General features: G+C 46.9%; 1 protein-coding gene across 4 annotated transcripts in view; it reads right to left on the reverse strand.

The window, feature by feature from the left end:
* Window positions 1-26: 26 nt before the first annotated feature.
* Window positions 27-25,992, reverse strand: part of ZMYM4 (zinc finger MYM-type containing 4) — a 64,755-nt gene continuing 38,789 nt past the window's right edge. For all 4 annotated transcript variants that reach the window (XM_060258646.1, XM_060258649.1, XM_060258647.1 and 1 more), the window contains exons 13-29: window positions 25,803-25,953; window positions 24,777-24,949; window positions 24,186-24,366; window positions 22,715-22,858; window positions 22,242-22,279; window positions 21,172-21,316; window positions 20,268-20,389; window positions 17,902-18,070; window positions 16,990-17,043; window positions 15,503-15,682; window positions 15,148-15,242; window positions 14,343-14,514; window positions 13,739-13,890; window positions 12,569-12,680; window positions 11,798-12,046; window positions 9,260-9,386; window positions 27-2,558 (exon numbers count right to left, since the gene is read on the reverse strand). In XM_060258646.1, the coding sequence (XP_060114629.1) occupies window positions 2,351-2,558; window positions 9,260-9,386; window positions 11,798-12,046; window positions 12,569-12,680; window positions 13,739-13,890; window positions 14,343-14,514; window positions 15,148-15,242; window positions 15,503-15,682; window positions 16,990-17,043; window positions 17,902-18,070; window positions 20,268-20,389; window positions 21,172-21,316; window positions 22,242-22,279; window positions 22,715-22,858; window positions 24,186-24,366; window positions 24,777-24,949; window positions 25,803-25,953 (2,472 nt within the window). In that variant the 3' untranslated portion in view covers window positions 27-2,350. The remainder of the gene's footprint in view (window positions 2,559-9,259; window positions 9,387-11,797; window positions 12,047-12,568; window positions 12,681-13,738; window positions 13,891-14,342; window positions 14,515-15,147; window positions 15,243-15,502; window positions 15,683-16,989; window positions 17,044-17,901; window positions 18,071-20,267; window positions 20,390-21,171; window positions 21,317-22,241; window positions 22,280-22,714; window positions 22,859-24,185; window positions 24,367-24,776; window positions 24,950-25,802; window positions 25,954-25,992) is intronic.

Here is a 25,992-nt window from a genome sequence, read left to right on the forward strand (position 1 = left end):
GGCAGAAAGAAAACTGAACTCATCCATCATATACAAATATACTGCTTTATTCTACGGGAATCTGTCTGTTAACTCCTATCAAGGGAAAACCCACAAAAAGTTTTTTTTTTCCATTTAAGAATTCAACAAGATGGTTTGGATATTTCCCTTGCTTATTAATTCCCTGAAGAAAAAAATTAATTCACACAATTTCTAAGAAAAAAAAAATAAAGAAACAATCTGACAGACATAAATAGCTGCACTTCTGAGGAATCCCCCACCTACTGTGGGCTTTCTCAATTACAGATTAGTATAAGGACTCTGGGCAAACTTACATGCAACCAAGACACCATTTTTTAAAATTTTTCTCTTTTTTTAATAGCCGTACAATAAATGGATTGTATCTGTTGTTTAAAAAAAAGTTGGGTTTAGAAAAAAATTGTGAGGGACTTTGTTTTAAACTTCAAGGAAACCATATTCCCTGTGAAAAACCAGTAACAGTGTGTTTGCTATTTAGCTACGTATTCATACAGTTACAACGGGAAGGGGGAAGGCTGGGGGGAAATTAGCATTAAAAACACTTAGGAAAAAAATTAATGAATTTCAAAATCTAGGACATTTTCTGGAGAGTTTATGGCCCAGTTTCAATTCTTCTTCCTCTTTTTGAAATTATTTTTAGCTCAGGATATAAAATTAAATGAGATCTGTGTTCAGAAATTATCAACATTGGGGTGGGGTGGGAAGAAGGAGACAGATTGTACAGAAATTGAGAGCAGGGATGGGGATACAAAAAACAAACTTATTTCACTCAATTTTCGGTATTTAAAAATACATTAGTGAATTTCATTACAGCAGGAACAGTACTACCAAGGACACAATGGCAAAACTCTAAATTTTCTGCTTTTATTGTTACCTTTGTTACTGCTAAAAAAGAAAACCTCAAACGCGTGAACACACACACACACAAGGAGATTTTTGTTCAGAGCTGTTGAGATTTTCAGCCAGAGGGTTTTGTTTCTTAAGAAAAACATAACTCTGTTTTAGAAATATGATCCTTGGACAAAACTGTCGGTATATACAGTTCTCTGCTTTTAAAAATAGTCTGAACTTAAATGTTATCACTGAGACATAAAAACCCCAAAACTTTTTTTGGAGAATGCGGTGAAATGCATTTAACCTGGTGAGGGATGAAGGGAGGGAATTTCCACCTGGGGAGAGGAGTATAGGTAACAGAAAAGAAAGAGAGAGGGTAACAGACATGCCATCAAAAATTCTCTTTCAGACAGACATTTTTTTCTGTGTCTTTGGAGGGCAAATAGCATAGACGGGGGAAAGAGAGAGAAAATATCCTTTTCTTTCCAAACAAAAAGAGACCTGAAAATTAAGGGCCTTTCCATCCAAAATAGCAGTGTATATATATCAACGAAGAATTTCAGACAGGATAGAGGGGGGAGCTAAGCTGCCAGTGAGAGAAAGGGACACCTTGAACTACCTTTTTGTGCATCTTGGAATTTGACAATGGGCAGGGGAGCGACATAGGGGAGGGAATTTGGTGGCAAGCCATTTGCATACATACACTCTGGAATTACCAATCTTCTAATAAAACAATTGGCTTGGCTCACAGCAGCTGCCCAGTGAAAGGCCCAACAAAACCACCATTTGAAAAGCAAGGGAATTTTGCAGCATCCCCGCCAAGTTCTCCCCTGTGACAACAGAGTCCTTGGACACCCTCCTTCCAGCTTCTGGCTGACATCAGCCTTACTAAACAGATACAAGTTTTTAAAAATAATGAGGGAGGAAGGGAACTGGTGTGTGTGTGTACATGTGTGAGAAAGAGACACCGTTTCCACTGGTTTGCACCTTTATCACACTCTGCCTTGCACCATATGGAAAATTTTGTAAACTCCACAAATGTATCACCAGCAGCTAGGCCACAAAAACCAGCCGAAAACCGACTCTAGCTCTCTTTGCTTCCATGGTTACAGGGAAGAGGATATACACAACAGGTTTCCTTTTAAGGAAAAAAAATCCATAATCATTTTTTATCCCAAAACAAGCACCACTGGTGGGGAGGGGAGAACAGGTACGAAATTTTATCTTAACGAGTGTGTTTTTCAGGACCAACCCCAGCCACTTAGAATCCTGTTTCTTGCGCCTTCTTGCTGTACTTCTGTCCTTTGAGACTCTAGCTTGCACTCCATTATGGCTCACATGGCACCTCCTGAGAAGTTTCTGGTTGGTGCGACGAGACAGAGAATGTATCCCAAAGGCTTCACAGTTTGGTGCTTTCGCAAGTTGTTATTGGAAAGGGTAAGGAATAAAAAATAAAACCACAAAAAAAGAGAGGGAACGCCACCTCCTCCTCCCATCTTTAGTCTGAAAGTTCAGGATCAGAGTCCTCCGGTTTGACTTTGGCAAGCTCTTCATGTACCTCCCTGACCATAAGGATGCGCGTTAACATGATGTCCAAAGTCCCAGGGTCTATTGGCATAGTGGAGTACCACATGGGGCTATTGGGGACGCATGAACGCTCCGGCTGGAGGTAAAAGACATCACTTCTCTGCTTCACACTTTCAGAACTGTTTTGCAGAAAAGAAACAGGGCTTGTGAAAGGTGGCAGCATTAAGACATCCTCACTTACAACAAAGATGCAAAAAGAATGCAGATTCCTTGTGAACTATGAAGAGTCAGAGCTTTAAAGCTATCTTAACAATGGAAAGTGAAGGGGTCTGAGTAGAACACTGATCAACAGCTATTCCTCTCCGACAATGCTGGAACAGGAGAGGAGTATCACAAAACCAACAAGTATAAAAAAGGGAATACAATCATCCTTTTTCTCCCCAGTGCATGTCATTAATGATCAGTGCCAATTCTCTCCACCACAAAATAATACTGCTCAAAATATTGCACCTCAATAAACTTTACAAAAATTAAGAGGAATTATTTTCTTCATAGCATAGCAGCTGCCTCAGGCCACAAACTGAGTTTGTAGCAGAGGCAAGATTTGAACTGGAAACCTGAAGCAGCGAGATGGAAGTTTAAGGCTGCCCCCCAGGAGCTTCTGTCTAGAATCAGCTGCTGACTGGCTGGGACTGTGAGAGGAAGATCTCCCATGGGTGCAACCGATTGGGATTGGGGCTACTGCAGTAATGGAGCGCAGTCAGATAGAGAAACAGGTTTCCTACCTGTAACTGATGATCTTCGAGTGGTCATCTGTGCAGTCACACTGATGGCATATAGGCGCCCGCGCCGATCTCGATCGGTAATCTTGAAAGCTGCGGATTTCCGCGCCCCAGGCCCAGTGCGCATGCGCCAAAGCCCCACCGCGCATGCCCACAGGGACCGGAGCGGACATCCCGCCAGTTCCTTCTGACCGCTGCGTAAGCCCTAGAGATGGACCGGCAGCGGAGGGGAAGGAGGGCGGGTAGTGTGACTGCACAGATGACCACTCGAAGATCATCAGTTACAGGTAGGAAACCTGTTTATCTTCTTCGTGGTCTCTGTGCATCACACTGATGGGAGACTAGCAAGCCAGAGTCCTACCTGGAGGAGGGTGCAACGGTCCATCAGCGAGAAACTTCCTGAAGCACTGCACTGCCCACTGATGAACGTCTACGCCAGTTCAGGTCCAATGCATAATGTCTCACGAATGTATGCGAGGAGGACCATGTGGCAGCGTCACAAATGTCTCTCAGGGGTACTCCCCTCATAAAGGCAGCCGACGTTGCTAGGGCTCTAGTAGAGTGAGCTCTGATCTGTCTCGGCAGGGGTCTCTTGTTCAATAGGTAGCACAACTTTATGGTCTCAGTTATCCACTTAGAGATTCTCTGTGACGAAACTCTAACACCTTGTGACGTTGTGGAATACGAGACGAACAGTCTAGGGTCTTTACGTCCCGGTCTTACTCTGTGTAGGTAGAACGAGAGTGCCCTTTTTACGTCCAATGTGTGGAGCCTTCGCTCCGAGTCTGTATTCGGGTTTGGAAAGTAAGTGGGCAGACATATCTCCGCATTCAGGTGGAAGGAGGATGTTATCTTCGGGAGAAATGTTACATCAGGGCGTAGCCTCACTCCCTCAGTGCTGAACCTCAAATATGGCTTGTCACAGCGCAATGCAGCCAACTCACCCACCCTGCGAGCTGAAGTAACGGCCACTAGGAAGGCAGTTTTCCAAGATAGCAGTTGCAGGGAACAAGTAGCCATAGGCTCGAAGGGTTTCCCCGTCAGCGCCTGTAGCACTGCCGGGAGGTCCCAAGCGGGGGCTGGGTCTCTTACCGCAGGGTATAACCTCGACAACCCCTTGAAGAACCGTTTGGTATCAGGGTGCGAGAACACCGAGTGGCCTTCCAGTTGGTCATGATTAGCCGATATGGCTGCTAGGTACACTCTCAGAGACGACACAGCTAGTCCTTTATCAAGAAGCGAGAGTAGAAAGTCCAGTATAAGAGGAAGGTCAGCCTTCCTTGGGTCTCTGGCAGTTTTGGTTACAAATTGGACAAATTTTCCCCATTTGTATTCATAGGATTTCCTAGTGGACGATTTCCTACTATTTAGCATGACTTGCAGAGCTCTATCCGACAACCTCGTCACTCCAGCTTCCACGCCGTGAGTTTCAGGTGAGGCACATCGTGGTGTACCACCCGCCCCTCGTGGGACAGTAGAAGGTCCGAGGTCATCGGAAACTGATGGAACGTTCCGTGAGCCAGCTGCAGTACAGGGGAGAACCATTGTTGCCTGGGCCACCACGGTGTGATGAGAATCCCCTTGGGGCGCTCGCGGTATATCTTGTGGACTACCCTCGTGATTAGCGGAATCGGCGGGAAGAGGTACACATGTAGATGAGTCCATGAGATCAGTAGTCCATCTCCCAATGATAGAGGGTCTGCTCTGCCCCTGCAGCAAAAACTGTTGCATTTCGAGGTGCTGCGCGTGGCAAAGACATCCACGTCCGGCGTGCCCCATTTCTGGAACACCGGTCGAAGAAACTCCCAATTGAGTTCCCATTCGTGGAGTGAGGCTCCTCCCCGACTGAGGTAGTCCGCACAAGAATTCAGATTGCCTGGCAGATGCGAGGCTACTAGAGATGTGTTTGATTCTCTGCAAATTTCCCAGATTCTTAGCGCTAGAAGGCATAACTTCCTCGAGACTGTGCTGCCCTGTCTGTTCACATAGGATAGGGCTGTTGTGTTGTCTGTTAAAATTGCTACCATCCGTTCCCCAATCAGGTGTTTGAATGAGAGAACGGCATGATGTATGGCCAGCAACTCTAGGAAATTGATGTGGTAGCGCCGAAGATCCGGTGGCCATCTGCCCCCCACACACATGTTGTTCGCGTGTGCTCCCCAGCCCCATAAGGATGCATCTGTCGTTATGGTCAAGGTAGGAGTTTGTCTGTGGAATGGGGCCCCTCGGAGGAGGTTCTTTTTCTCCCGCCACCAGGACAGGGTCTGGAGCACCGACGTTGGGACAGTCAGCTGGCGCGAGGGAAGGTCCGTTTGACAATTGAATACCTGTAGGAACCACAACTGCAGAATTCTCATGTGGAACCTGGCGAATTCCAGCACTGCTGTTGTCGCTGCCATCAAGCCCAGGAGGCGTTGGGCCTGGAACGCCGTAACCGTAGGGTTTGACAGAAACGTGTGTGACAGTGCTACGATGTCTACCGCCCTTTTTAACGGGAGGAATGCTTTGCAGGCCTGAGAGTCCAATATGGCTCCTATGAATTGTACCCTCTGAGAGGGTTGCAGAGCCGATTTCTTTAAGTTGACCCGCAAGCCTAGTGTCCGTAGAAGGGCTAGGGTGATCTCTATATGCTGGAGTAGCAGAGGTTTGGAGCGCGCCACTAGCAGCCAATCGTCTATATAGGGAAAAATAACGATTCCTTGTAGACGCAGATGAGCTGCCACCACCACCATGGTCTTTGTAAACACTCTCGGTGCCGTGGAGAGGCCAAAGGGTAAGGCCTTGTATTGGTAATGGTTGTCTCCAATAGAGAACCTGAGGAACTTCCTGTCTTCTTGACGAATAGTTACATGGAAGTAGATATCTTGCAGGTCCAGGGTTGCCATCCAATCTCCCCGGTTCAATAGGGGCAATATGTTTTGCAGGGAGATCATTCTGAACTTTTGTTTTGGTATGAAATGATTCAGGTCTCGGAGATCCATAATGGGCCGAAGGCCGCCATCCTTTTTGGGTATGGTGAAATACCGGGAGTAGAAGCCTTGCCCAGTCTGGCTGATTGGCACTTGCTCGATTGCGTCTTTTTTGAGGAGGGATTGGACCTCTGCCTGCAGAGTGAGGGATGCCCTGGTGTGAACGACAGTGGGGACTGTCGGGTTTTCTCTGAATTCTATTTGATAACCCGTCCGGATTATCGACAGGACCCATTTGTCCATAGTGATTGTTGACCAGGCCTGGAAATGTGGGAAAAGTCTGGTATGGCCCGGGTCCGAAGGGAAGGGGGGAAAACAGGGGGAAGCGCAGTCAAAGACCCTGTTTAGATGATCTGTTCCCCTTCTGTCTAGTTGGTTGTGCGGAAGTCGGTGAGTATTTCGACTTGGGATTGTAGGGAGGTTTGGAGAAGGTTGTGGAACCCTTAGGTCTCCACTGTTGTTCGGTAGGCTGTTTGGGGAACGGTTTCTTGTTCCACGGCTTGTTCCAGGTACGTTTTCCTTGGGTTCTAGATGAGATGGGGACTCCCAGATTGCGAGATGTTCTGATGCTTTTATCCATCTCTTGCAGCACAGAATCTGTGTTGGAGCTGAACAATCCACTTCCATCAAAAGGGAGATCTTCGATATAAGATTGAGTATCTGGCTGCAATGCTGTCGACCTTAGCCAAGAGTGACGTCTTAAAGTAATTTCTGAGGTGAGTGTCTTTGCGGAAATGTCCCCTGCATGCTTGGCAGTGTTGATCTGCTGTTTGGCAAGCGCTAAGCCTTCCTTTTGAATCTTTTTTAGTGCCTGTTTGGCTTGTTCTGACAGGTCTGGTAGAGTTGATAACTGATCCCATAGGGCGTATTGGTAACGGCCCATACATGCTTCGTAATTTGCCACTTTCACTCCTATCGAGCCAGCCATGTAAAATCTTCTGCCTAAATTGTCCAACTTCTTCCCCTCTTTGTCAGGTGGAGAAGCGTGTGTCTTTCTAGCCTTTGAGGACGAGGCTACAACTACAGAGTTTGGTCTTGGGTGGTTAAACAGGAACTCGGCTGTGGATTCCTGGACCCGATACATGTGGTCCAGCCTTCGGGAGCTTATCGGCGTTGAAGCCGGTTTGTCCCAGGAAGATTTTGTGGTATGGAGCATGACTGTCGTGAGAGGTAAGGCGACTGCCGTCGATGTGTCCAGTTTTACGACGTCGAACACGCTGTCGGTAACTATCGGCTTTGGTTGGACTGTCGGGAGCGATAGGGTTTGTGCCATACGTTTTATTAGATCCCCATAGGATTTTAGGTCCTCGGAAGGGGATATGGGTAGTTCTTCGCCCACCTTATTCGATGGCGCTGGTTCATCCGGGGAGGAGATGTTCTGTTCTTCCCGGATAGAGCCTTCCTCCGATCCGTGTGAGCCTTCACCTGAGTCTGAGTGTCCTGAGGAATGTTTAGGGGTCTCTGGAGCTCTTGGTGACTCCGGTGTCCTCCGACGCTCCGGGCTCCGGAAGCGTGGGGGGGTCTTTTGTCTCCTTGGAGGCGTTGTATCCTGTGGCCTCGATACCGACGCTGATGGCTTGTGTCGGGGTCGATACGAAGTCCGGGACCTAACCGAGGCTTCGGACTGCTGGTCCCAATCCAAGTGTTTAGCCGGAAACCACGGAAACATGGAAGGCATAGGGCAGGACCCATACAGGTATTGCCACTGTCTCTGGTCCCAAGACATAGGTGGCGGTGGTCTCCGAAGCGGGGAGCGATCTCTGTTGGGGGATCTCTCTTCCGAATCTCGGGATCGATGGCGACGCCGAATGCTATGGTGATCTCTACGAGGGCTGTTGGAACGGTCACGCCTGAGGCTCTCACGACCGGGAGTGGTGGATCGATCCCTTTCCGGGCTCCGGACCCAACGGTGATCTGGGCTGACCGAGGGGTCGCAAGGTGGAGTTCGGGATCGGACGGTGTCTTCCACAGTATGTATTTCCAGTGGACTGCCCTCCGTCCCCGATCTTTGCGTCAGATCTAGATCGCGATCAGAGTCTGAAGAAATGGCGATCTGTGTCGACATCGATGCCAGTACCGGGGGGCTTAACCGGCGGCGAGGTGAAGCGAAGAGCTTCAGAGGTGGTACTCTCGTCGCCGATTCCGGCGGTGATGTCGGGAGCGAAGTTGCGGATGATCGATGTTTGTCCGACTTCTTCTTCTTCTTCGCTTCCGGTTGAAGTCCCTTCTCCTCCCTTGGCTGTTTTGCAGGAGTGGAGGAGGCAGACTTAGTTGTCGAGCCCGTTTTAGTGGGGCGATCGGCGTCGGAGGGGGTTTTTTCGATACCGCCCGACTCCGGTGTCGACGGCTTATGTGTCGCCGTCATTTTCTTAGGCGATAGCGCTTTCTCCATCAGCGCCGCTGCTAAACGACCCGCTCGATTTTTCTTCGTCTGGCGGGAAAATCTAGCACAGTGCACACACGCGTCAGGGATGTGCGTCTCTCCTAAGCAAAAAAGGCAGAGAGCGTGCCTGTCTGGAGGGGCGATTTTGCTGCCGCAATTCTTGCACCTTTTGAAAAAGCCCCACCGCTTTTCCATGCGGTTGGGGGGGGGGGGTTGGCGGGAAAAAAGGAAGGGTGAGGTAAAAAGTCCGAAAAAGAATTTTTCACCGCTTCCCCGCTCCTGAGTCTTTAAAAAGACTGTTGTTTTAGTATAAAGTCTATTAAGTTCGAGTAGCGAATGCAACTTCCAAGAAAAAAAGGGTTTTACCGACCGTGACGCGAGATCGACTGATCCAAGCGGCGGTCAGAAGAGAACTGGCGGGATGTCCGCTCCGGTCCCTGTGGGCATGCGCGGTGGGGCTTTGGCGCATGCGCACTGGGCCTGGGGCGCGGAAATCCGCAGCTTTCAAGATTACCGATCGAGATCGGCGCGGGCGCCTATATCCCATCAGTGTGATGCACAGAGACCACGAAGAAGATCTTGCTGTTTTTTTCTGGGACCGGGAAAGGATCTGTAAACTTGGCCAAAAGGAACAGCATCCTTCTGCCATGTCTGGATGCAAACCCTCTCACCTTCTTGGACAACAAGGCTTGTTTGAGAAGGACAGGAAAGGGGAACTGGAAATAAAGACTCATGCATTCACTCACCATTTTGACAAGTAGAATTCATAGAGCCGGACTGGACATCTCAAAGGGTTATCAGTGTTCTCGACCATCTCCACGGCTGTTGGGACCTCGTCACCCTCGTGGCGTTTTCTTTTGCCTACTAATTTATCTGTGGGAAGAAGAGAAAAGAAACAGGGTGCTACCACAACGACCAAACAGCGGTCGCTATGGACAGCAAAATTGACAACAAGCTATAGCAATGTTAACTATGGTTGCAAAGTGTTCCTCACTAGTAGAGAAAAGGAGAGTGAAGGTGGGGTAACTACTAGCAATAGAGTTTGGATGAGATGGTTTAGCAGGTCCCTTTCTTGAACTGCCACCCATTGGGAGGGGACTCCCTGCCTGAACAAACAAAACAGCCTATTGAGAAGATGTTATCCCCTAACATATTGGGGGGGGGGGAGGTGCTTTAATGTGCAAGAAGAACCTCAAGCTTTTGCACTGATATACTATTTAACAGTCTGGCTGTTTGTGTTAAATGAGGGAAACGTTCAAGTCATGAGACCACCTTCAGGCTAGAGAGACAGCGTACTGTAGTGTTTAGAGTGCCAGCATAGGATCTGGAGGACCCAAATTCAACTTTATCCCACCTCTTCTTCAAGCAGCAGCTCCCACAGTTCTCCCTGCCATCATTCGTATCCACCCAATCACTGTGTGGGGCACTTTAGGCTGAATGAGAGTGACTGGCTCAAGGTGATCCAGTTAGCTTTATGGCTGAGTGGGGGGATTTGAACCCAATCTTAGACCAATACTCTTATTAGTATATCATGGATACAGTGGGACTCAGTGGTCTGCAAACATAGATTCTACATTTTAAAAAGTAATCCTAAGGACTAGGAACTTGGGAAGATAGAAAATCTTACAAAGAATACTATTACAAGAGACCAATCTGCCTGTCATGGGCCTGCCTGCCAACACCTCCACGGATGAGGAAGTGATGGAGGAAGCTGACCCCAGCCCTTGGATGCTGCAGAAGCCCCACCAGGTGGGCCCAGAGGGACGTGCAGGACTGGCACTGGAGTGTGAAGCAGGCAGCCCAGCCCAGGGCAACCTCTGCTTGCAAGCCCTGTAGGCTGCTCGAGTTACTGAGGATTTGCACCTGTCCCTGGATGACTCAGCAAGTTGAGGAGTTGCACCTGGCCTTGAATGACTCCTGATTAAAGCAACCAGAGAAGGGAGGTGGTGGGCTCTCCTTCCTTTGAGGTTTAGGCTAGATCGGGGTGTCGAACGCATTTGTTATGAGGGCCGGATCTGACTTAAATGAGACCTTGTCGGGCCGGGCCATGAGTGTCATAAAATGTAATGCCTGGCAGTGGAGATATAAACTTTATAAAGGACACAAACACAATTAAATAATTTTTTAAACTTAAAACATGCTTAAAATATTAGCACCCTTGCAATATTTTGTTTATTCGATGAAAATTCATCATTCAATATTCGATGATTTTGTTGCATTCGATGAAATTGCTCAGCAGACAGGTTAAAACAGATAGAAGGAAGTACTTCTTCACCCAAAGGGTGATTAACATGTGGAATTCACTGCCACAGGAGGTGGTGGTGGCCACAAGCATAGCCACCTTCAAGAGGGGTTTAGATAAAAATATGGAGCACAGGTCCATCAGTGGCTATTAGCCACAGTGTGTGTGTGTATATAACATTTTTTGCCACTGTGTGACACAGAGTGTTGGACTGGATGGGCCATTGGCCTGATCCAACATGGCTTCTCTTATGTTCTTATTTAATAGTCTCTGATAACTGACCCCTCTTGCTCTGAATTATTGCATCAAAATCTGAAAATGCCTGTGCTATGGCGAGTATGCTGTTAGGTGTCCTTCAGGTGTGCATCTGTTAAGTTCCAAACCTACTTTTGATTTACTGACATCCATTACAGAAATCTTTGAGCCTAACACCCAAAGGAAAGCATGAAATGGCTGGGCACTGGGAGCTTTTGTACATGTTGCTTCATGTGCTGGTCAGCCAATGGAGAAAATAGAGGCTTTGTTCTGTAGCCTGACTGAGCAAGCCTGGCAAAGCAAGCTGTGACACAGAAGAAAGGAAGACAGGGAGAAGGAAGCAGATGACGGTGAGTTGCTCGTGGGCCTGATAGCAGCCCTCCAGGGGCCTGATCTGGCCCACAGGCTGCATGTTTGACACCCCTGGGCTAGATGGCCATCTGACAGCTATGCTGATCCTGTGACCTTAGGGGGAAGAACCTGTGAATTTCCTGCATTGTGCAGGGGGTTGGGCTAGATGACCCTGGGGGTCCCTTCCAACTCTATGATTCTATGCTGTAGACTTCTTATGCTTTGACCTTCTGGACCTTATGCTTTGACCTTTGACTTGGCTTAGGCTCTTTGGATTTGCCCTTCTGGTATGATGTTTGGACTCGAACGTCTGTACTTTGATCCTGGGCTGATTCAACAATGCCTCTTGCCCTCACGTGCCTGCCTGAACCAGGAAACTGCCCTTCCATCAAACACACTCACCAGGCCCACACAACCCCAAGACTTAACCACACACCTGATTCTATCTCCTGCTTTTGGAAAGGAGGGAAGAAGCGTAGATAAGTCAGCTTAGTGTTGTATTTCAATGTCCGGGTGCGTCGCATGACATGCGCAAAGGACAGCTTCATGTGCTCACTGACGTTCTTCAGCTGGAAGTATTTGGTGTTGAAGAAAAGTAGTGTGTTCAGGAGAACAATGGGGGAGTAGGCGCCCAGCTGCTTGCACTCCCATAAATGCTCCTCTTCGATCCTTGAGAACATGTAACCTGGGAGGTGGGGGGGGGGGGGATGAAGAAGAGAGACCCAGTCAGTCATTTACGACTGGCCAATTTTTGGTGGACTTGCTGGGCTAAATGAAACTTGAAGAGAGGCACGTTACACAAGAATACCATGGAACACAAATGAATTAATGTTTTAACTGTTATAAGATCTGGAATATTTACGTATTAAGTTTTTAAAAAAAATGTCAGAAGATCACAGGGAATTTAGTTTAAAAAATGGGGAGCGAGGCATAACACACCACTAAAAGCAACCCACCCTTGATTTACTAGACACCATAATCTCCTTCCTGAGACAGTACCATGCCCCAGATATACGGTAAAAGAACCACAACATTCTGTACAAAACAAATGGCACTTTCATGCATACTAAATAACACACTTTCAATCCACTTTGCAACTGGATTTTTCCCGTGTGAAATGGCAAAACCCACTTGCAAACAGTCCCTGAAGTGGATTGAAGCTGCATTATTTCACATGTGTGAAAGCACTCAAAGACAAAAGGCTTACCGCTTGGAAGTATCGTAGGCTCCCAGATTTTTAACAGTTTAGTGAGCTCGATCATGAACCTGGAGTAGGGCTCAGTAAAAATGTTGTCTATCCTACCATTCTCAAACAGGTACTGTCAGGGAAGAAAGAAACAATGACGTAAGCTTGTGCTTTCTACAGAAAAAGGTTAACAGACAGTTGTTTTTTCCTTCTAAAGCAGGGAAGTCACCCCTTCAGCATCCTTGAAGGCTGGTCTCTTCTCTGGCCAGCAGTCTGCTTTAGGGAATGGCCAGGGAAATGGGGTGCTGCCTCCACCGCTATGTTCCCAGTCTCTCTTATGCACAACAACATGCTGAGACAGGACCCTTCGGTTGTGCAGAAAAGTCTCTTCCCCAGAGGCCTGCCAAAGGCCTGTGTAACTTCTGGAAGCGGTATAAAAGATTTTTATTCTTTGCTTGCCAGGGACAAGATGAAAAAGAATACTGCTTACTCAACCACAGTCTTTGGAATGGGGTAAGCTATGCCCAATTCAGCAGACATCTCTGAAATGCTATCAATGGAGCACAGCTTCAGGAAAGGAGGCCCTAGGCTAACCATGAAAGGACTCCAATCCAAGTCTTGATCACAAAATCAGAGAACCCCAAACCTGATCACAAAATCAGAGAACCCCAAACCTGAGCCTGTGGTCACCTCTGGAATTCTGAAATGGGGTGGTGAGGGCTGCCCCAAAATGGCTTCTGTAGTAGGCACAGTCAACCCCAAAACAGCTGCCTTGGAAGGTGGAGCCAAACCCAATACTTTCCTTTTTGCTTTGCAAAGGAATCACAGAAGAGGAATAAAAAGAAACAATGGAAACATGGCAGGGAGGAAGAGAGAAAGTTAAGGGAGAATTAAAAGAACGAAAACCTCAAGAGGGAGTAGAACCAGAAGCCCAGCTTCTGGCTGCTGCTTCAGTCAGGGAAACCGCTTCCTTTTGAATGATGGTAGCCAATAACAAGCTCTGCTTACAATGGCCCCACCTGCTTTCTGAAAAGCTTGGCAGGCACCAGGGGAAGTACTGTTAGGCACCATGGTAGCCATCAATGCCATGTTGTGGAAGCCTAATGTAAACAATCCCATTTGCTGGCCACTCCCCAAGGCACAGATACAGAAATGAAGGACTGGATAGTAGCCCTGAGGAAGAATGGTTACCTGCTGAATTCCAAGGCACAGGTATAAAATGCTGTCGGGATCATACTTTTCACCATTTGGTCGCCGCACCTCCTGGATAAACTGGCATAAGCCAAAACTCAGCTCCGAAAAAGAACAGGATAGGATGTCTTCTTTGAGCTTCACGGGCCGAACTGCAAGGAACAGAAGCACCCAAGATATCAACACTGACTTCACAAACTAACTATGGCACAAGTATTCATGTATAGAATTTGGTGACACAGTGTAAGGAAGCCATCAGAATGTCAGACTAGGACTGGGAAGACCTAGATTCAAATCCATGCTCAGCTACATTGTTCATAGGTGACCGTGGCCCAGTATCTTTCTCTCAGCCCAACCTACCTCACGAAGTTGCTGTGAGGATACATAGAGGAGCAGAAAACCATGTAAGTCACCCTGATCTCCTTAGCACAAGCTCCCCCACTCAATCCAACATTCTTGGATGATACATTTCCTGGATCATCGTGTGCATATCCATTCCCTTATCCCATCACTCCCTAGAATGATTCTGCTGGAAAACAGAAGACCTGATCCTCCCTCCTCCTCTGTTCAATGCAGACAACTCCCTGCCCCCAAATATGGTTACCTCCAAATTTCAAATCTCCATGGTCTTCCTGTGCGTTTTTCCACTGAACCCAGTTCTTCCAGGCGTTCACCCCGTACATGTACTTGAGACTCATCCCAGAAACAGAACAGCCAGGGTAGGAGCTCTGCATCAACATCCGGGGCTCCACAGCCACTATGGACTTCTTCCTCCCCTGTTGGAGACCCAAACAGTGTGCAAACATCCCGACAAAGCCACACCAAATAGTAACACAAAAGCCCCTCCCCCAAACACAGAGGGCATGGGGTGGCATCTGGGTCACAACTGCCAAAATCATCTCTCAGGAAATCAGCGAGTGGAAGAACCAAGACCAAATCTGGTCACCCCTAATATGCTCAAGTCCCAACTTGCAGAATCCAGGAGAGGGAGATTTCAGAATTGTTCCTCTACCCCCATTCCCCATTCCATTTGGCCTCCCCCCTGTATATATTTTCCTGACTTTCAATTTGAGCTGTGACCAATGTGACTAAGGATGCTAGGAACTGGTTGAGGAGGGGTGAAGAGGAGGAGAAATTCATCTTCCTGCCCACCCCCACCCTCAATTGGGGCCCATTTTGCAGGCAGGATATGAAGTGAGCCATTAGGTTTCCCAAACTCTTGATTAAAAGAAAAGGATTTGGGGGAGAGGGCTGAGAATGAAGGAAGGCTTGGGGGGCAGGGTCAAAAAAGGGGTGAAATGGAAGGGGGCCATCTTTTCACCCCAGACCACTGCCCCACCCCTGAAATGCCAGGGGCTGTTCCCTAGAAAAGGTACATAAAATACACTCAAGAAGACAGTCCTCCATACCCTTCTTTTCGGTTGTGGGAAACCATCTCTGTGTCTCCGCCTTGCCCGTGCACGCGAGTGAAGACCTAGCCCTTTGCTGATTGGGTCAAAGGAGTCTAGTTTTGAAACAAAAGCAGAGATTTTGCATTTACCTGGCAGCCAGGACAGCTGAACTGGCTGCTGCAATTAACATAGGAGGTGTGTGGGACAGGTGATGGTTCCCAGGACAATCAGTCAAGAAGCCTTGCCTAAAATTTAATTAACTTTGATAGCAGATTAGTTACTTGCAATTATGGGTGCAGAGAACACACACTTGTTGCCCAGGAGAGGCGGTACATTTCACACTTGGGAGCATATTCCTCCATGGCTGACAAACCTGCGGGGAAGTCAGCCTCCAAGTCCTGCTCCAGCTCCCCTTTGGAGAACTGCCTTGGCTCTGGCTCCGGCTCCGGCGCTGCATTTGAGCGTAAGGCATAATGGTTCAGCTCATCTTCCCAGCTGTGAGGAGTTGACACAGCTTCAGATTCCAAATCACCGCTGTATGTGCTGCCTTGGTCTGTAAACAAAGTGGGACGATGAGCATAAACACGAGAAGACCAAAAGGGCTCGAATCTAGACAGCAAAGCCATGTTTTTAAACTCCTCTCCAGCAACTGAGTGCCATTCTTCAGACGAAGGCCAGGAAGAGGTCAGGTAGGACAGGAAACAAATAGGACGGGGGTGTCAAACTTAAGGCCAGGGAATCAGAACCAACTCATACAGGGGCTCTTGCGGGGCCGTGAGCAACTGGTGCAAGAGAGCGAACAGGAGGCTGCTTGGCCGGGGGGTGGGTGGACACTCTGATTGTGGCTTCAGCACAGCAGCCTCACTGGTAAGTTGGGAGCCACTGCAGCTGCATTCCACTCGACATGCAGCTCCAGGGATGCTGTCCCAGATGGCTGCAAGGGATCAGCATTTGCATGTTGGGGGGGGGGAACAATCCTCTGCCACCTGCTCCACTGCCATATTCATTCTCCCCTCCATGCAGCAGCTGTGCTTTGGCCATGGTGGGGGCATTCTTTGGCAGTTTCTTCCACACACTGGGGGCCTAGTCCTGCCACTGAGCACACAATTCGGCAGCTGGGTCTCCCTCCTCCATGGACCATCCAGCACAAGGCCTGGCCTGACAAAGTGACATCTACATCAGTTCTGGCCCTCATAAGAAATGAGTTCAACACCTCTGAACTAGGAATTCCTCCGTCACGGCTGGTTCCAGTTCCAACACAGAATCCCTTCCATTCAGTTTCTGAGTGTCAAGGACAGGCTATCAGGGGGAGGCTAGTAAGCTCTGAGCACCACCTCCATTGTGCCTGGTTCCAGCTCCACATGAGAATCCCTTTCCTTCAGCTTTCAAATGCCAAGGAGCAGCTACCAGAGAGTGGACAGGAAGCAACCAAGCACCCCTCGAGCCAAGCTGATATCCAGTTCAGTTGAAAGTCCCCTGCCCACAGAAGACGTGAGCTATATTTTAATAGTCCCATGTACAGGTTTTCTAATTAAACACAATGGAAGTCAACCCCGGCTGAGAAGTAGGGCAGAAATAAAATAAAATAAATAAAAGGGTTCTGACAGTGATCATCACCAGGTAAGTACCATCACCAGGTAAGGGAACATAATAAAGATTTGTTTCTGTATGTGCTGGAGGGGGGGGGGTGTATTCGCATTTAAACAAGAAGTTATAGCATGGTCAAGAGAGCTCAGAGAAGCTAGCATTCTCCTGACTGATACAATTTGCATTTCATTCTTTTTCCTAGGAGAAGAGAACCCTCATCCTTACACCACACAAGCAACTTACATGGTCTTATTTGCAAACCTAACTACCAACCTTTTTCAAATATCTTCGGGTCCAAGAAGAGCTCATGGTCAGAGGTTTGGGAGCCTGCAAAAGTGGAGAAGAAAATAAGATGTGCCAGTAGAGTTGGAGTAAAAACAAAATGAACCCCCAAAGCTGAATGATTACATCTCAAAAGCTGTGGAGGGCAGTTTTCTTGCATTATTAGCTTGCAACTTAATTTTACATGCCTCTTAAGTAGCAAGCTACCGTTAGCTTGATATTAAAGGGCGTGTGAAATGTCATGGGCACAAAAGTGGGAGTTTGAGGGACAGGATCCTGTCCTTTCCCCTCACATGACACATTTCCTACCCCTCCACTTCCCTTCAGCCCTTACCTCCACTCTCAATATGCTCAGATCTCAGAATTGAGCAGGGATGAGAAAAAGCTTTCAGACTTCAAATGAAAAATATGTGCAGCCTTCTCCATAAGCAAGCCCCCCTTTAGGAGATCAACAGTACAACTATAAGCAGAGTCACAGTCTTCTAAGCACACTGACCTCAATGGACTTAGAAGGGAGTAATTCTCCTTAGGACTGCACCATGATAGAGTCGCTTGCTGGCAGAATCAAGAAAAGAGCTGGAAGAGCCAGTTTCAGGCTATGACAGTGATTCACTATGTTTTCATCAGAGCTTTTTCTGGTACCCACCACTGTGTCTGAGGAAAGTGGGCACAGCCTTTTCCTTTCAGATCCTGCCTGAGAAAAGCTTCTCCCATCTCACTCTACCGCCTATGTGCTGATGGCGGTATGGTACCCCTTACCATCTCTCCCAATTCCAAAGGTGCCCGCCCACAAGCTCACAGGGGACCCCTGGGCTATGAAATAAACTTACACACACAACCAACTTCCCCAGGTGGCTGTCTCTCCACCAACCCCTCAAATGCCTTGTAAGAAGAGTCATGCACCTCCTCGAGAGTGTTCCTTATCCTTCTCATCTTCTGCAATCATTTCTGCCACCTGGAGGAGATCCGCCTCGAAGGGATTGCCAGAGTTCTTCTCCTTGATTTCTGGAATGGATTCTACCACCTTGCTAGCATTCTCAGGGCCAGGGGGGACAAACATGGGAACAGGGACCTAAAAGGGGGTTTGATTTATGGCAGATGGGATGGTTAGGCAGACGAAAAAGCAAAGCAAGTTTCAAAGGCAGAGGGAAAAACACACACTTGAGGAGTGATAATTTGTTTCCTAGTTCTCTATGAGAAAAGGCTGGCAAGAGAAACATTTTTCTCCTCTAACTGCCATGGTTTCCCACAAGCTTTGTAAATCTCATAATGTCAGTCCAGAACACCAATAAGAAATCACTTAACTTGAAGGGAGTTTAGGGTAGAGGGCTTCATCTTATGGTTCAAGAGCCACTTGTGGTTGACTATGAAACCAAATGTTGTTCTTAAAAAACGAAAACCAAACATTTAAGTTAAGATGATCTGGGGGGGTAAGCAGGGTCGGGGGGGGGGGGGTTGTGAGTATTTGTGAGTGCGTGCATGTGCACATGTGCCTGGAAGTCATAGCTGACTTCTGGTGAGCCCTAATGGGGTTTGGACATTTCAGAGAGATGGCCTGCTTGCCTGCCTCTGTGTCCTGGCCCTGGTATTCCTTGGAGGCTTCCCATCCAAGTACTTGCCAGCAGTGGCCCTGCTTAGCTTCTAATGAGATCGGTCTTGCCTGGGCATTCCAGGTCAGGTCATCTCTTGCTCTGAATCCATGGTGCGGCCTCATCTGGAATACTGTGTACAATTCTGGTCACCGCACCTCAAAAAAGATATAGCACTGGGAAAAGTGCAGAAAAGGGCAACTAGAATGACTAAAAGGTTGGAACACTTTCCCTATGAAGAAAGTTTAAAACGCTTGGGGCTCTTCAGCTTGGAGAAATGACGACTCAGGCGTGACATGATAAGAGGTTTACAAGATTATGCACGGAATAGAGAAGGTAGAGAAAGAAGTACTTTTCTCCCTTTCTCACAATACAAGAACTTGTGGGTACTCAATGAAATTGCTGAGCAGTCGGGTTAGAATGGATAAAAGGAGGTACTTCTTCACCCAAAGGGTGATTAACACATGGAATTCACTGCCACAGGAGGTGGTGGAGGCTACAAGCATAGCCAGCTTCAAGAGGGGATTGGATAAACATATGGAGCAGAGGTCCATCAGTGGCTATTAGCCAGTGTATTGTTGGAACTCTCTGGGGCAAGTGATGCTCTGTATTCTTGGTGCTTGGGAGGGGCAACAGTGTGAGGACTTCTTGCATCCTGGCTCACTGATCGACCTCCGGATGGCACCTGGGTTTTTTTGGCCACTGCGTGACAGAGTGTTGGACTGGATGGGCCACTGGCCTGATCCAACGTAGCTTCTCTTATGTTCTGAATTTTGATGTTGTTTGGCTCTTTAATTGTAGATAGGTAGATAAACAAACATTTTTATATATGGTCAACTGCTCAAGTAACTGCCCAAATTGTGATAAATAAAACTGCAACAAAACCGCAATAAAAACTCCACTGCTTTTCTGTTTACATCTCAGCAATCTAGTAGTGAGATTTCCACCCTCACTTGATCAACAGCAAGCCTCTATCCTCTTGCATCCTGATGACATGGCTCTATTGTCCCTTAGTCAAGCTGGCCTTATGAGGATGTTGTATAGCAACTTCTGCAAGGAAGAATAAATACTTATCAACTACTCTAAGACTAAAATTCTTTAACGTGAAAAGCTGCAGGTCCCTGGGCTGTGGGGAAAATAATGCCTTTCCTGCCACAGAAATCCCTGGTGACCCAGCCTCACCCCTGAAGTGAAGCCCATTGTAAAGGATACTTACTTAAGTTATTTCCACTTACTACCTACCTAAGGATTCATTCGTAGTCTCAGATGGGGCATACTTTCCCCCATCCTCTTTAAAGAAGAGCTGGGCAAATTATGATCTATTGTTGGGCCAAAAGCTAATGTCTAGAGGGCCAACAACAACCTACTGGTTGCTGGGATTCTGGAAAAGTGATAGACTATGGCAGCTTTTGTTTGACCCAGCAAGGCACTCCTTATTGTTCTTAAGCAAGACTGCCAAGTCAGGATCACTTGGCACAGACTACCTAGGCCTCAACTGTTAAAAGATCCTGAGTATATTAATCTGTGTGCTGCACTTTGAGACACACCCTAACATACTACACTCCTCTCAGCTCCAAAGACGTGCATAGAGAGAGGCATCTGGGATGCTCAGAGACAGCCACAAGACCACCTTCAGCTGCCAGCCCACCTTCAAAGCCACAGTGTTTCGGCATCACTTACAGGTATTGGCAGTCCCAGTGGAAATGGTGTGTACTGGGTGAACAGATGAAGAGGAACTGGCACAAACACTGGTACAGGAACGGGCACCATAATGACCTTTGGTGGGACTTCCTCCTCCTCCTCTGTTATATATTAAAGGAAATTAAAATAAGAAGTGAGGTCCTTGGAAGGGAGAAGGTTAATAGGGTTCATCAATACTTCTCTGCTGGCTGTTAACTTTTCTCTGCCTACCACAACCACTGCTCCCAATTCACCAAGCCTTTCTGTAACCGATGGCTCTTCATGTGACCACTAGGGCTCATGCATATGGGATTCTTAAATGAGAGACAGATTATAGGCCAGCAGTACAACCTGCAACCCGGGCCCTAAGCCAGGGGTTCCCAATGTGGTGCCCATAAGCACCACAGTGCTTGCTGGCACCTTTCCTGGTACCCATCAAATATTTTTAGATAGTGGATGGGGCCATGTGTGGTCATGGCAGGCAGGGCTGCTGATTGGTCATGCAGCTTAAAATAAGGTAGTTTCAGTGGGACCTGCTCCCAGGGTATAGGCTTTATTCTCTCACACTCATTTTCCCCAGAGTTCTTTTAAAATCCTGCACTTGGGCTTCCTCTGAGTGTAGCTCTACCTCCTGTGGCAACCATTTTGTGGCTGCACCCACTATCCTATGTCAGAATTCCAAAGATGCCCACAGATTGAGAAAGGCTGCAGACCCCTGCCCCCTAGGCACAGGCCTCCCCCCTTCATCTGGCAACCAGTTTGCTAGGATTAGTATTATTAACAAAGGCCTTGTAAAGTATGGGGGAAGGGAACACATGTGGCATGTCTGGAAGCCCCACAGGAACTGTTCTGATCTCTTTCACTCTCTAGAAGTGGACTCTCCAGTGCAAAAGGAAATACGCACCTGTCTGGCACTCCTTGTGCTGGGTATGGGGCTTGCAAGAAGTGGCCTTTGTCTGCGTTATGGGTTTGCACAGCAAAGCTTTGTTCTTTAGAAGCCGGGGAGGCTGCGAAGGGGGCAGCTTAAGAGCATCTGTCTGGGTACTTGCCTGTTTCAAAGTCAGAAAAATATGGCCAGTAACTCTTTGCCAGCTACACAAATCAGCTACACAAACCAGATCAAGACAAGCCGTCTCGCATCATCGAGAAACTTAACACTATCTCTCAGGTAGATTTTAACAGGGACTTACTATGGGTGTTAAAACCCTGCACTGCCCATCCCTTACTTCAGCAATACACCTGGTAACACACTATATCTGTATCTGCCTGGCTTAATTCATTCTTCACTAGATTTTATTCTTTGGCTATCTATTAACATTTGGAAGTCTATCACTTTCATGCTAAGTGAACTGATTCTTCTTTGGATTGGACCTTGTCTTGAATAGGCCTCTCTCTTTGTGCCACCACTGTCCCCCGTCCTGTGTATATAAATTGGCCCTGATGAATTTACACTCCCATGCATCTGACTCACAAAACCTTACGTTAGAATAAATTTTCTTAGTCTTTAGGGTGCTAACGGACTTCTGATTTACCTTCCTCCTATCCAGCTAGAATCTCCCTTCACTGTCAAGCAAGTCACCTCTTTTCCTTTCCATTTCTAATATCTCTTCAATACTGAATACAACCCATGAAGTTCTCACCTGGTTTTCAGAAAACTGGCAACCCCCCCCCCCCCCCTGAAATCTTGGTGGTTGTTTGCTTTCAATGATGTTGCTGGTATGGTCTTTAATTTTATGCAGGCTCTTTTGCTGAGTTCACCCACATTTATTCTTCTTGTTTGGTTAACCTATTTGTAAATTGAGGCCTTTCCCCCATTACATGGCAGGACATGTTTACATTTTTTAATGTTAAAACAATCAGATCAATAGCTACAAAAAACTTCCTAAAGCTTCACCGCAGGAAAGTGATACAACACAGAGAAAAGCAAAAAAAATTGCAATAAATGATCCTATAAAATTTGTGTGATAAACTTACATCTCCAATGATCTTTGCTGTTACAGTAGGAACTGCACCTGTTAAATGAAAAAAGGAGGGGAGAATAGCACTATTTATCTCTCCATAACAGCTTGAATAGTCAATCCTTTGTGGGCTCATGAATTTGAGATTACAGCAAATAATATAAGACTGTTGACTGGAATCCCAGGAAGCCACCGAGAAAATAAAAGAGACAACTGGGATTAATAGGTTCAGGTGCATTCAAGCCCCTTCCAGCAGTACATGGTACAGTGGTTAGAGTGTTGGACTAAGATCTGGGAGGCCCATGTTTTAATCTCCACTCTGACATGGAAGCTTGCTGGGTGGCCTTGGGCCAGTCACTGTCTCTCAGAATAACCTACCTCAAAGGGGTGTTAGGATAAATTGGAGGAGAATGAGATAAGCTGCTTTGGGACCCCACTGAGAAGAAAGGCAGGATATAAATGAAATAAATACATACATAACATAAATACCTTGCAAAACGTTATTGGAATTTGCTGTGGGTTGGGCAGCTGGTGCACTGGCGAGGGAAACCACATTGGCAATAACTGGGGTGGAATCCTTCCTGAGAGAGGGAGGAGGGCCTGCTGAAGATGCTGGTGTCATGGAAAGATTTGCTGGAGAGAAGGAGCAGAAAGAGATGGCGTTGTGAGGATGTTAATGTGATGTGTACATGTGCTTGATTAATGAAGAACCAAGAGTAGGAAAAATGTATGAATCAGCTGCAGAAGGGCATGGTATTTCAATAATGTGAGGCATCAAGGAAGCTTTACCTCTTGCACTAAATCTGTGATTCATACATGCAGGTGGCCATCTGATGATGCAATCATACTGATGAACATGTACATGCGACCCAGCCCCAAAGTGCACTAGCCCTTGCAAACTACCTGGAAAGGGGGATTCTGTTGCTGCAGGTAGTGTGCCCCCAAGACCAAATGACTGAAGACTGTGAGTTTGAACCCAACCTGCTGTGCATCCTACAGTTATCAGTCTAAGAGGCATTGAGATCAGCAGAGCAATTGTGAAAGGGACTGCAGTTCCCTATGTTTTAAACAAGCAATCATAATGTTATCTAATGGGGCTCTGAAGAATTATACTGGCAATTAAACCCTTATAACTAAAAGAGAAATAAGACTCTTATTTTTATCGTGAATTCAGACAACTTCTCTCTCTTTTTCTCTTTGCAGAGGGCGATCCAAACAGCCATAGCTTGGTTAGATTTACTCTCTCTCTTTAGCCTGAAAGAAGTCATTACTTGAACTAAATAAACTTGAACTTCTTTTTCCCGTTGTTGAAAATATATTAATTTTTATTTTTATCAACTCCCCCCAGCCTCACTTTAAAAATATCTCATTTGAATATTAACATATGTGTTCATGACTGCCCAGACTTGTTTATTATTTTGCTGGAATTTAATACCAATGTAGGACTGGAATTGTCACTTTCAATTCAGATTATTTGGGGAAGGGGGAGATATTGCATGTTATTCAGCAAATTGATCCTTGATGTTTGTTTTCCACCTTTAAGCTCAGAACTGTTATCTGTTGACCAGAACAGAGAACTAAAGGCCTCTTGTCTGAGCATTTTGGATTTCAGACACTCCTACTCAAAATCTGAAAGTGGTAAATTTTTCCAGCAGAAGGGCCGTAAATTCAAGCCAAAACATGAGGAGATGGCTTTGAACTGAATGCTCACATGACTCTGACATTCATGGGACCCCACACTGCAGGCTGACTGCATGCTCCTTCACAAAGGAGGGTGTCTGGTTGTCTAGTTTCAGGAAAATGAGGACAGCTAGAAGCAGCAATGGAAGCATCTCTATCTCTCTCACACACACACAGACACACACAGGAAGTCCACTGTGTGACACATTCACTGGTTCAAAATCTGCCCCACAGCAACCGCTCACAAGCCAAGGAAGGACTAAGTGGAGACTTCTCGTACCTGTGTTGTTCTGGGAGGGTGGAGGCGGAGGTGGCAGTGGAGGTGGGGGTGGGTCTGATGCACACTGCTGATTGCAAAACATGAGAATGCAAAGCAAGTTGCAGAAGTGCTTGATTTCCCCTCGCCATTTCAGGGACTCACTGAGCTTCCCCTGCCTTTTGCAGCCGTCGCATTTGGACATCTACAAAGAAGAGAGAAAGGAGGACAGAGAGAACAGGCAGGGAATTGTTTTTAGAATCTCTGGTTTTCTTTAAAAACTATTTAGCTGGCACTCAGCAACCAGCAGAAATGATGTCACCATCATCCTTTTAGAAAGCAAAGCTCTCCCCATCCCTCACTCCCTGCAGACAGCTGTGCGGGTATAACAGATACAGGATGCTTGATTTTAAAGAATACTAAATTTAACCATCCTGGAGGTGAGCATCAGAGCTGGAGAAAGATGCCCAACTACCTAACTATGGTATTAGGGGGAAGCAACACATTCTGCAATTGCTAGGAAATCACACCTAAAAACAATGCTCCCAGAACTGCAGACACTGTCCCCCTCCCCGCACCAAAACCCAGGAGAAATTTGTCTCCAGAGCGGCTAACCTGATAGAACAAAACCGTGAATTTTGACATGCAGTCTTCTGAGCAGAACTCCTCCACTTTGCCCCCAAAGTGATTCTGAACCAGCTTGGGAGACGTCTGCAAACAGTAGCTGCACATCTTACAGTGGTTACCCCAACGTTTGGCCAAGTCATGCTTATACAGCAGCTTACAGCCTAAAAACAAACAAAAAATAGCATCAGAGAGGAGAACAAAGAACCACCAGGCAAAAATAATCCCCCCCCCCCCCCGCTCCAAAACACATCCCTCAGCTTTTAAGAGTAAACTCTTTTCAGGGATGAAACTACTCTGCGACACAAAGCCTAAAGAAGTTTTTCAAAAACCAGCTATGATGTACAGGAATAAGATGGCCAGCATCACCAGTTTATGGCACATGGGAGATGTGGGCACATTTTTTAAAAAAACAAAGGTTCTAGTCACTCTGGCTGCAGAGAAAAAGTCTGAAAATATGCTTGCAAATACACACAGGAACAGATTATTCTGATGTTTTTTTGAGCTACCACTTTCATTCATGGATCAGGGAGTTCACAAATCCCAGTTGTGACACTAAGGCGTACTTCCCAGGTCACAGAAGCAGCCACAGAAGGACCACAAGGTCACACGTTATGCTGTTTCACCATCCTTGTGAATGAAGAAAACCCCCTCTCCCCAAAAGGGAAGTAGGAAGGACAGCTTCATTATGTTTGCAGAACTTATGGTTTGCAATAGTGAAGTATTCCTTCTCCCCCCCGCCCACCAAAGAACCCCAACTGATGGCAAAGTTTCACTCCAGAATATGGATGGTGTAGAAACATGTACCAGTATCTGACAGCAATTGAAGTAGAAGCTTGAGAAAAGGAATCAGCAACACAAGAATTTTTGTCAGACTGTTTTCCCTTGAGGATCACAGATCCAACTCCTTACAAACTCTCTTAGGTCCCAAAGTGAGAGGTTTTATCGCTAAATCTTGCCAGCCCTAAATTACTGGGATGTTCACCTCACACATGACTCAGTCTTGTCCCTCCTTACCCTCACTACAGAATGACTTGTCGATGCCTGAAAACCGCACTGTTTCTTTGATAATCTTCTCAATCTTACAGTACTCGCACATCGACATGACGCTGTTTATCTTCTTGTATTCGTCACAGCAGGTCTTCCCGCAGAACTGGAACATTTTGCCCTGTAATTGAGTGAGAATCGTAAAAATGATACCTCCACC

The sequence above is a fragment of the Heteronotia binoei genome, chromosome 17 (assembly GCF_032191835.1).
Source record: "Heteronotia binoei isolate CCM8104 ecotype False Entrance Well chromosome 17, APGP_CSIRO_Hbin_v1, whole genome shotgun sequence".
In the NCBI taxonomy this organism is placed as follows: Eukaryota; Metazoa; Chordata; class Lepidosauria; order Squamata; family Gekkonidae; genus Heteronotia; species Heteronotia binoei.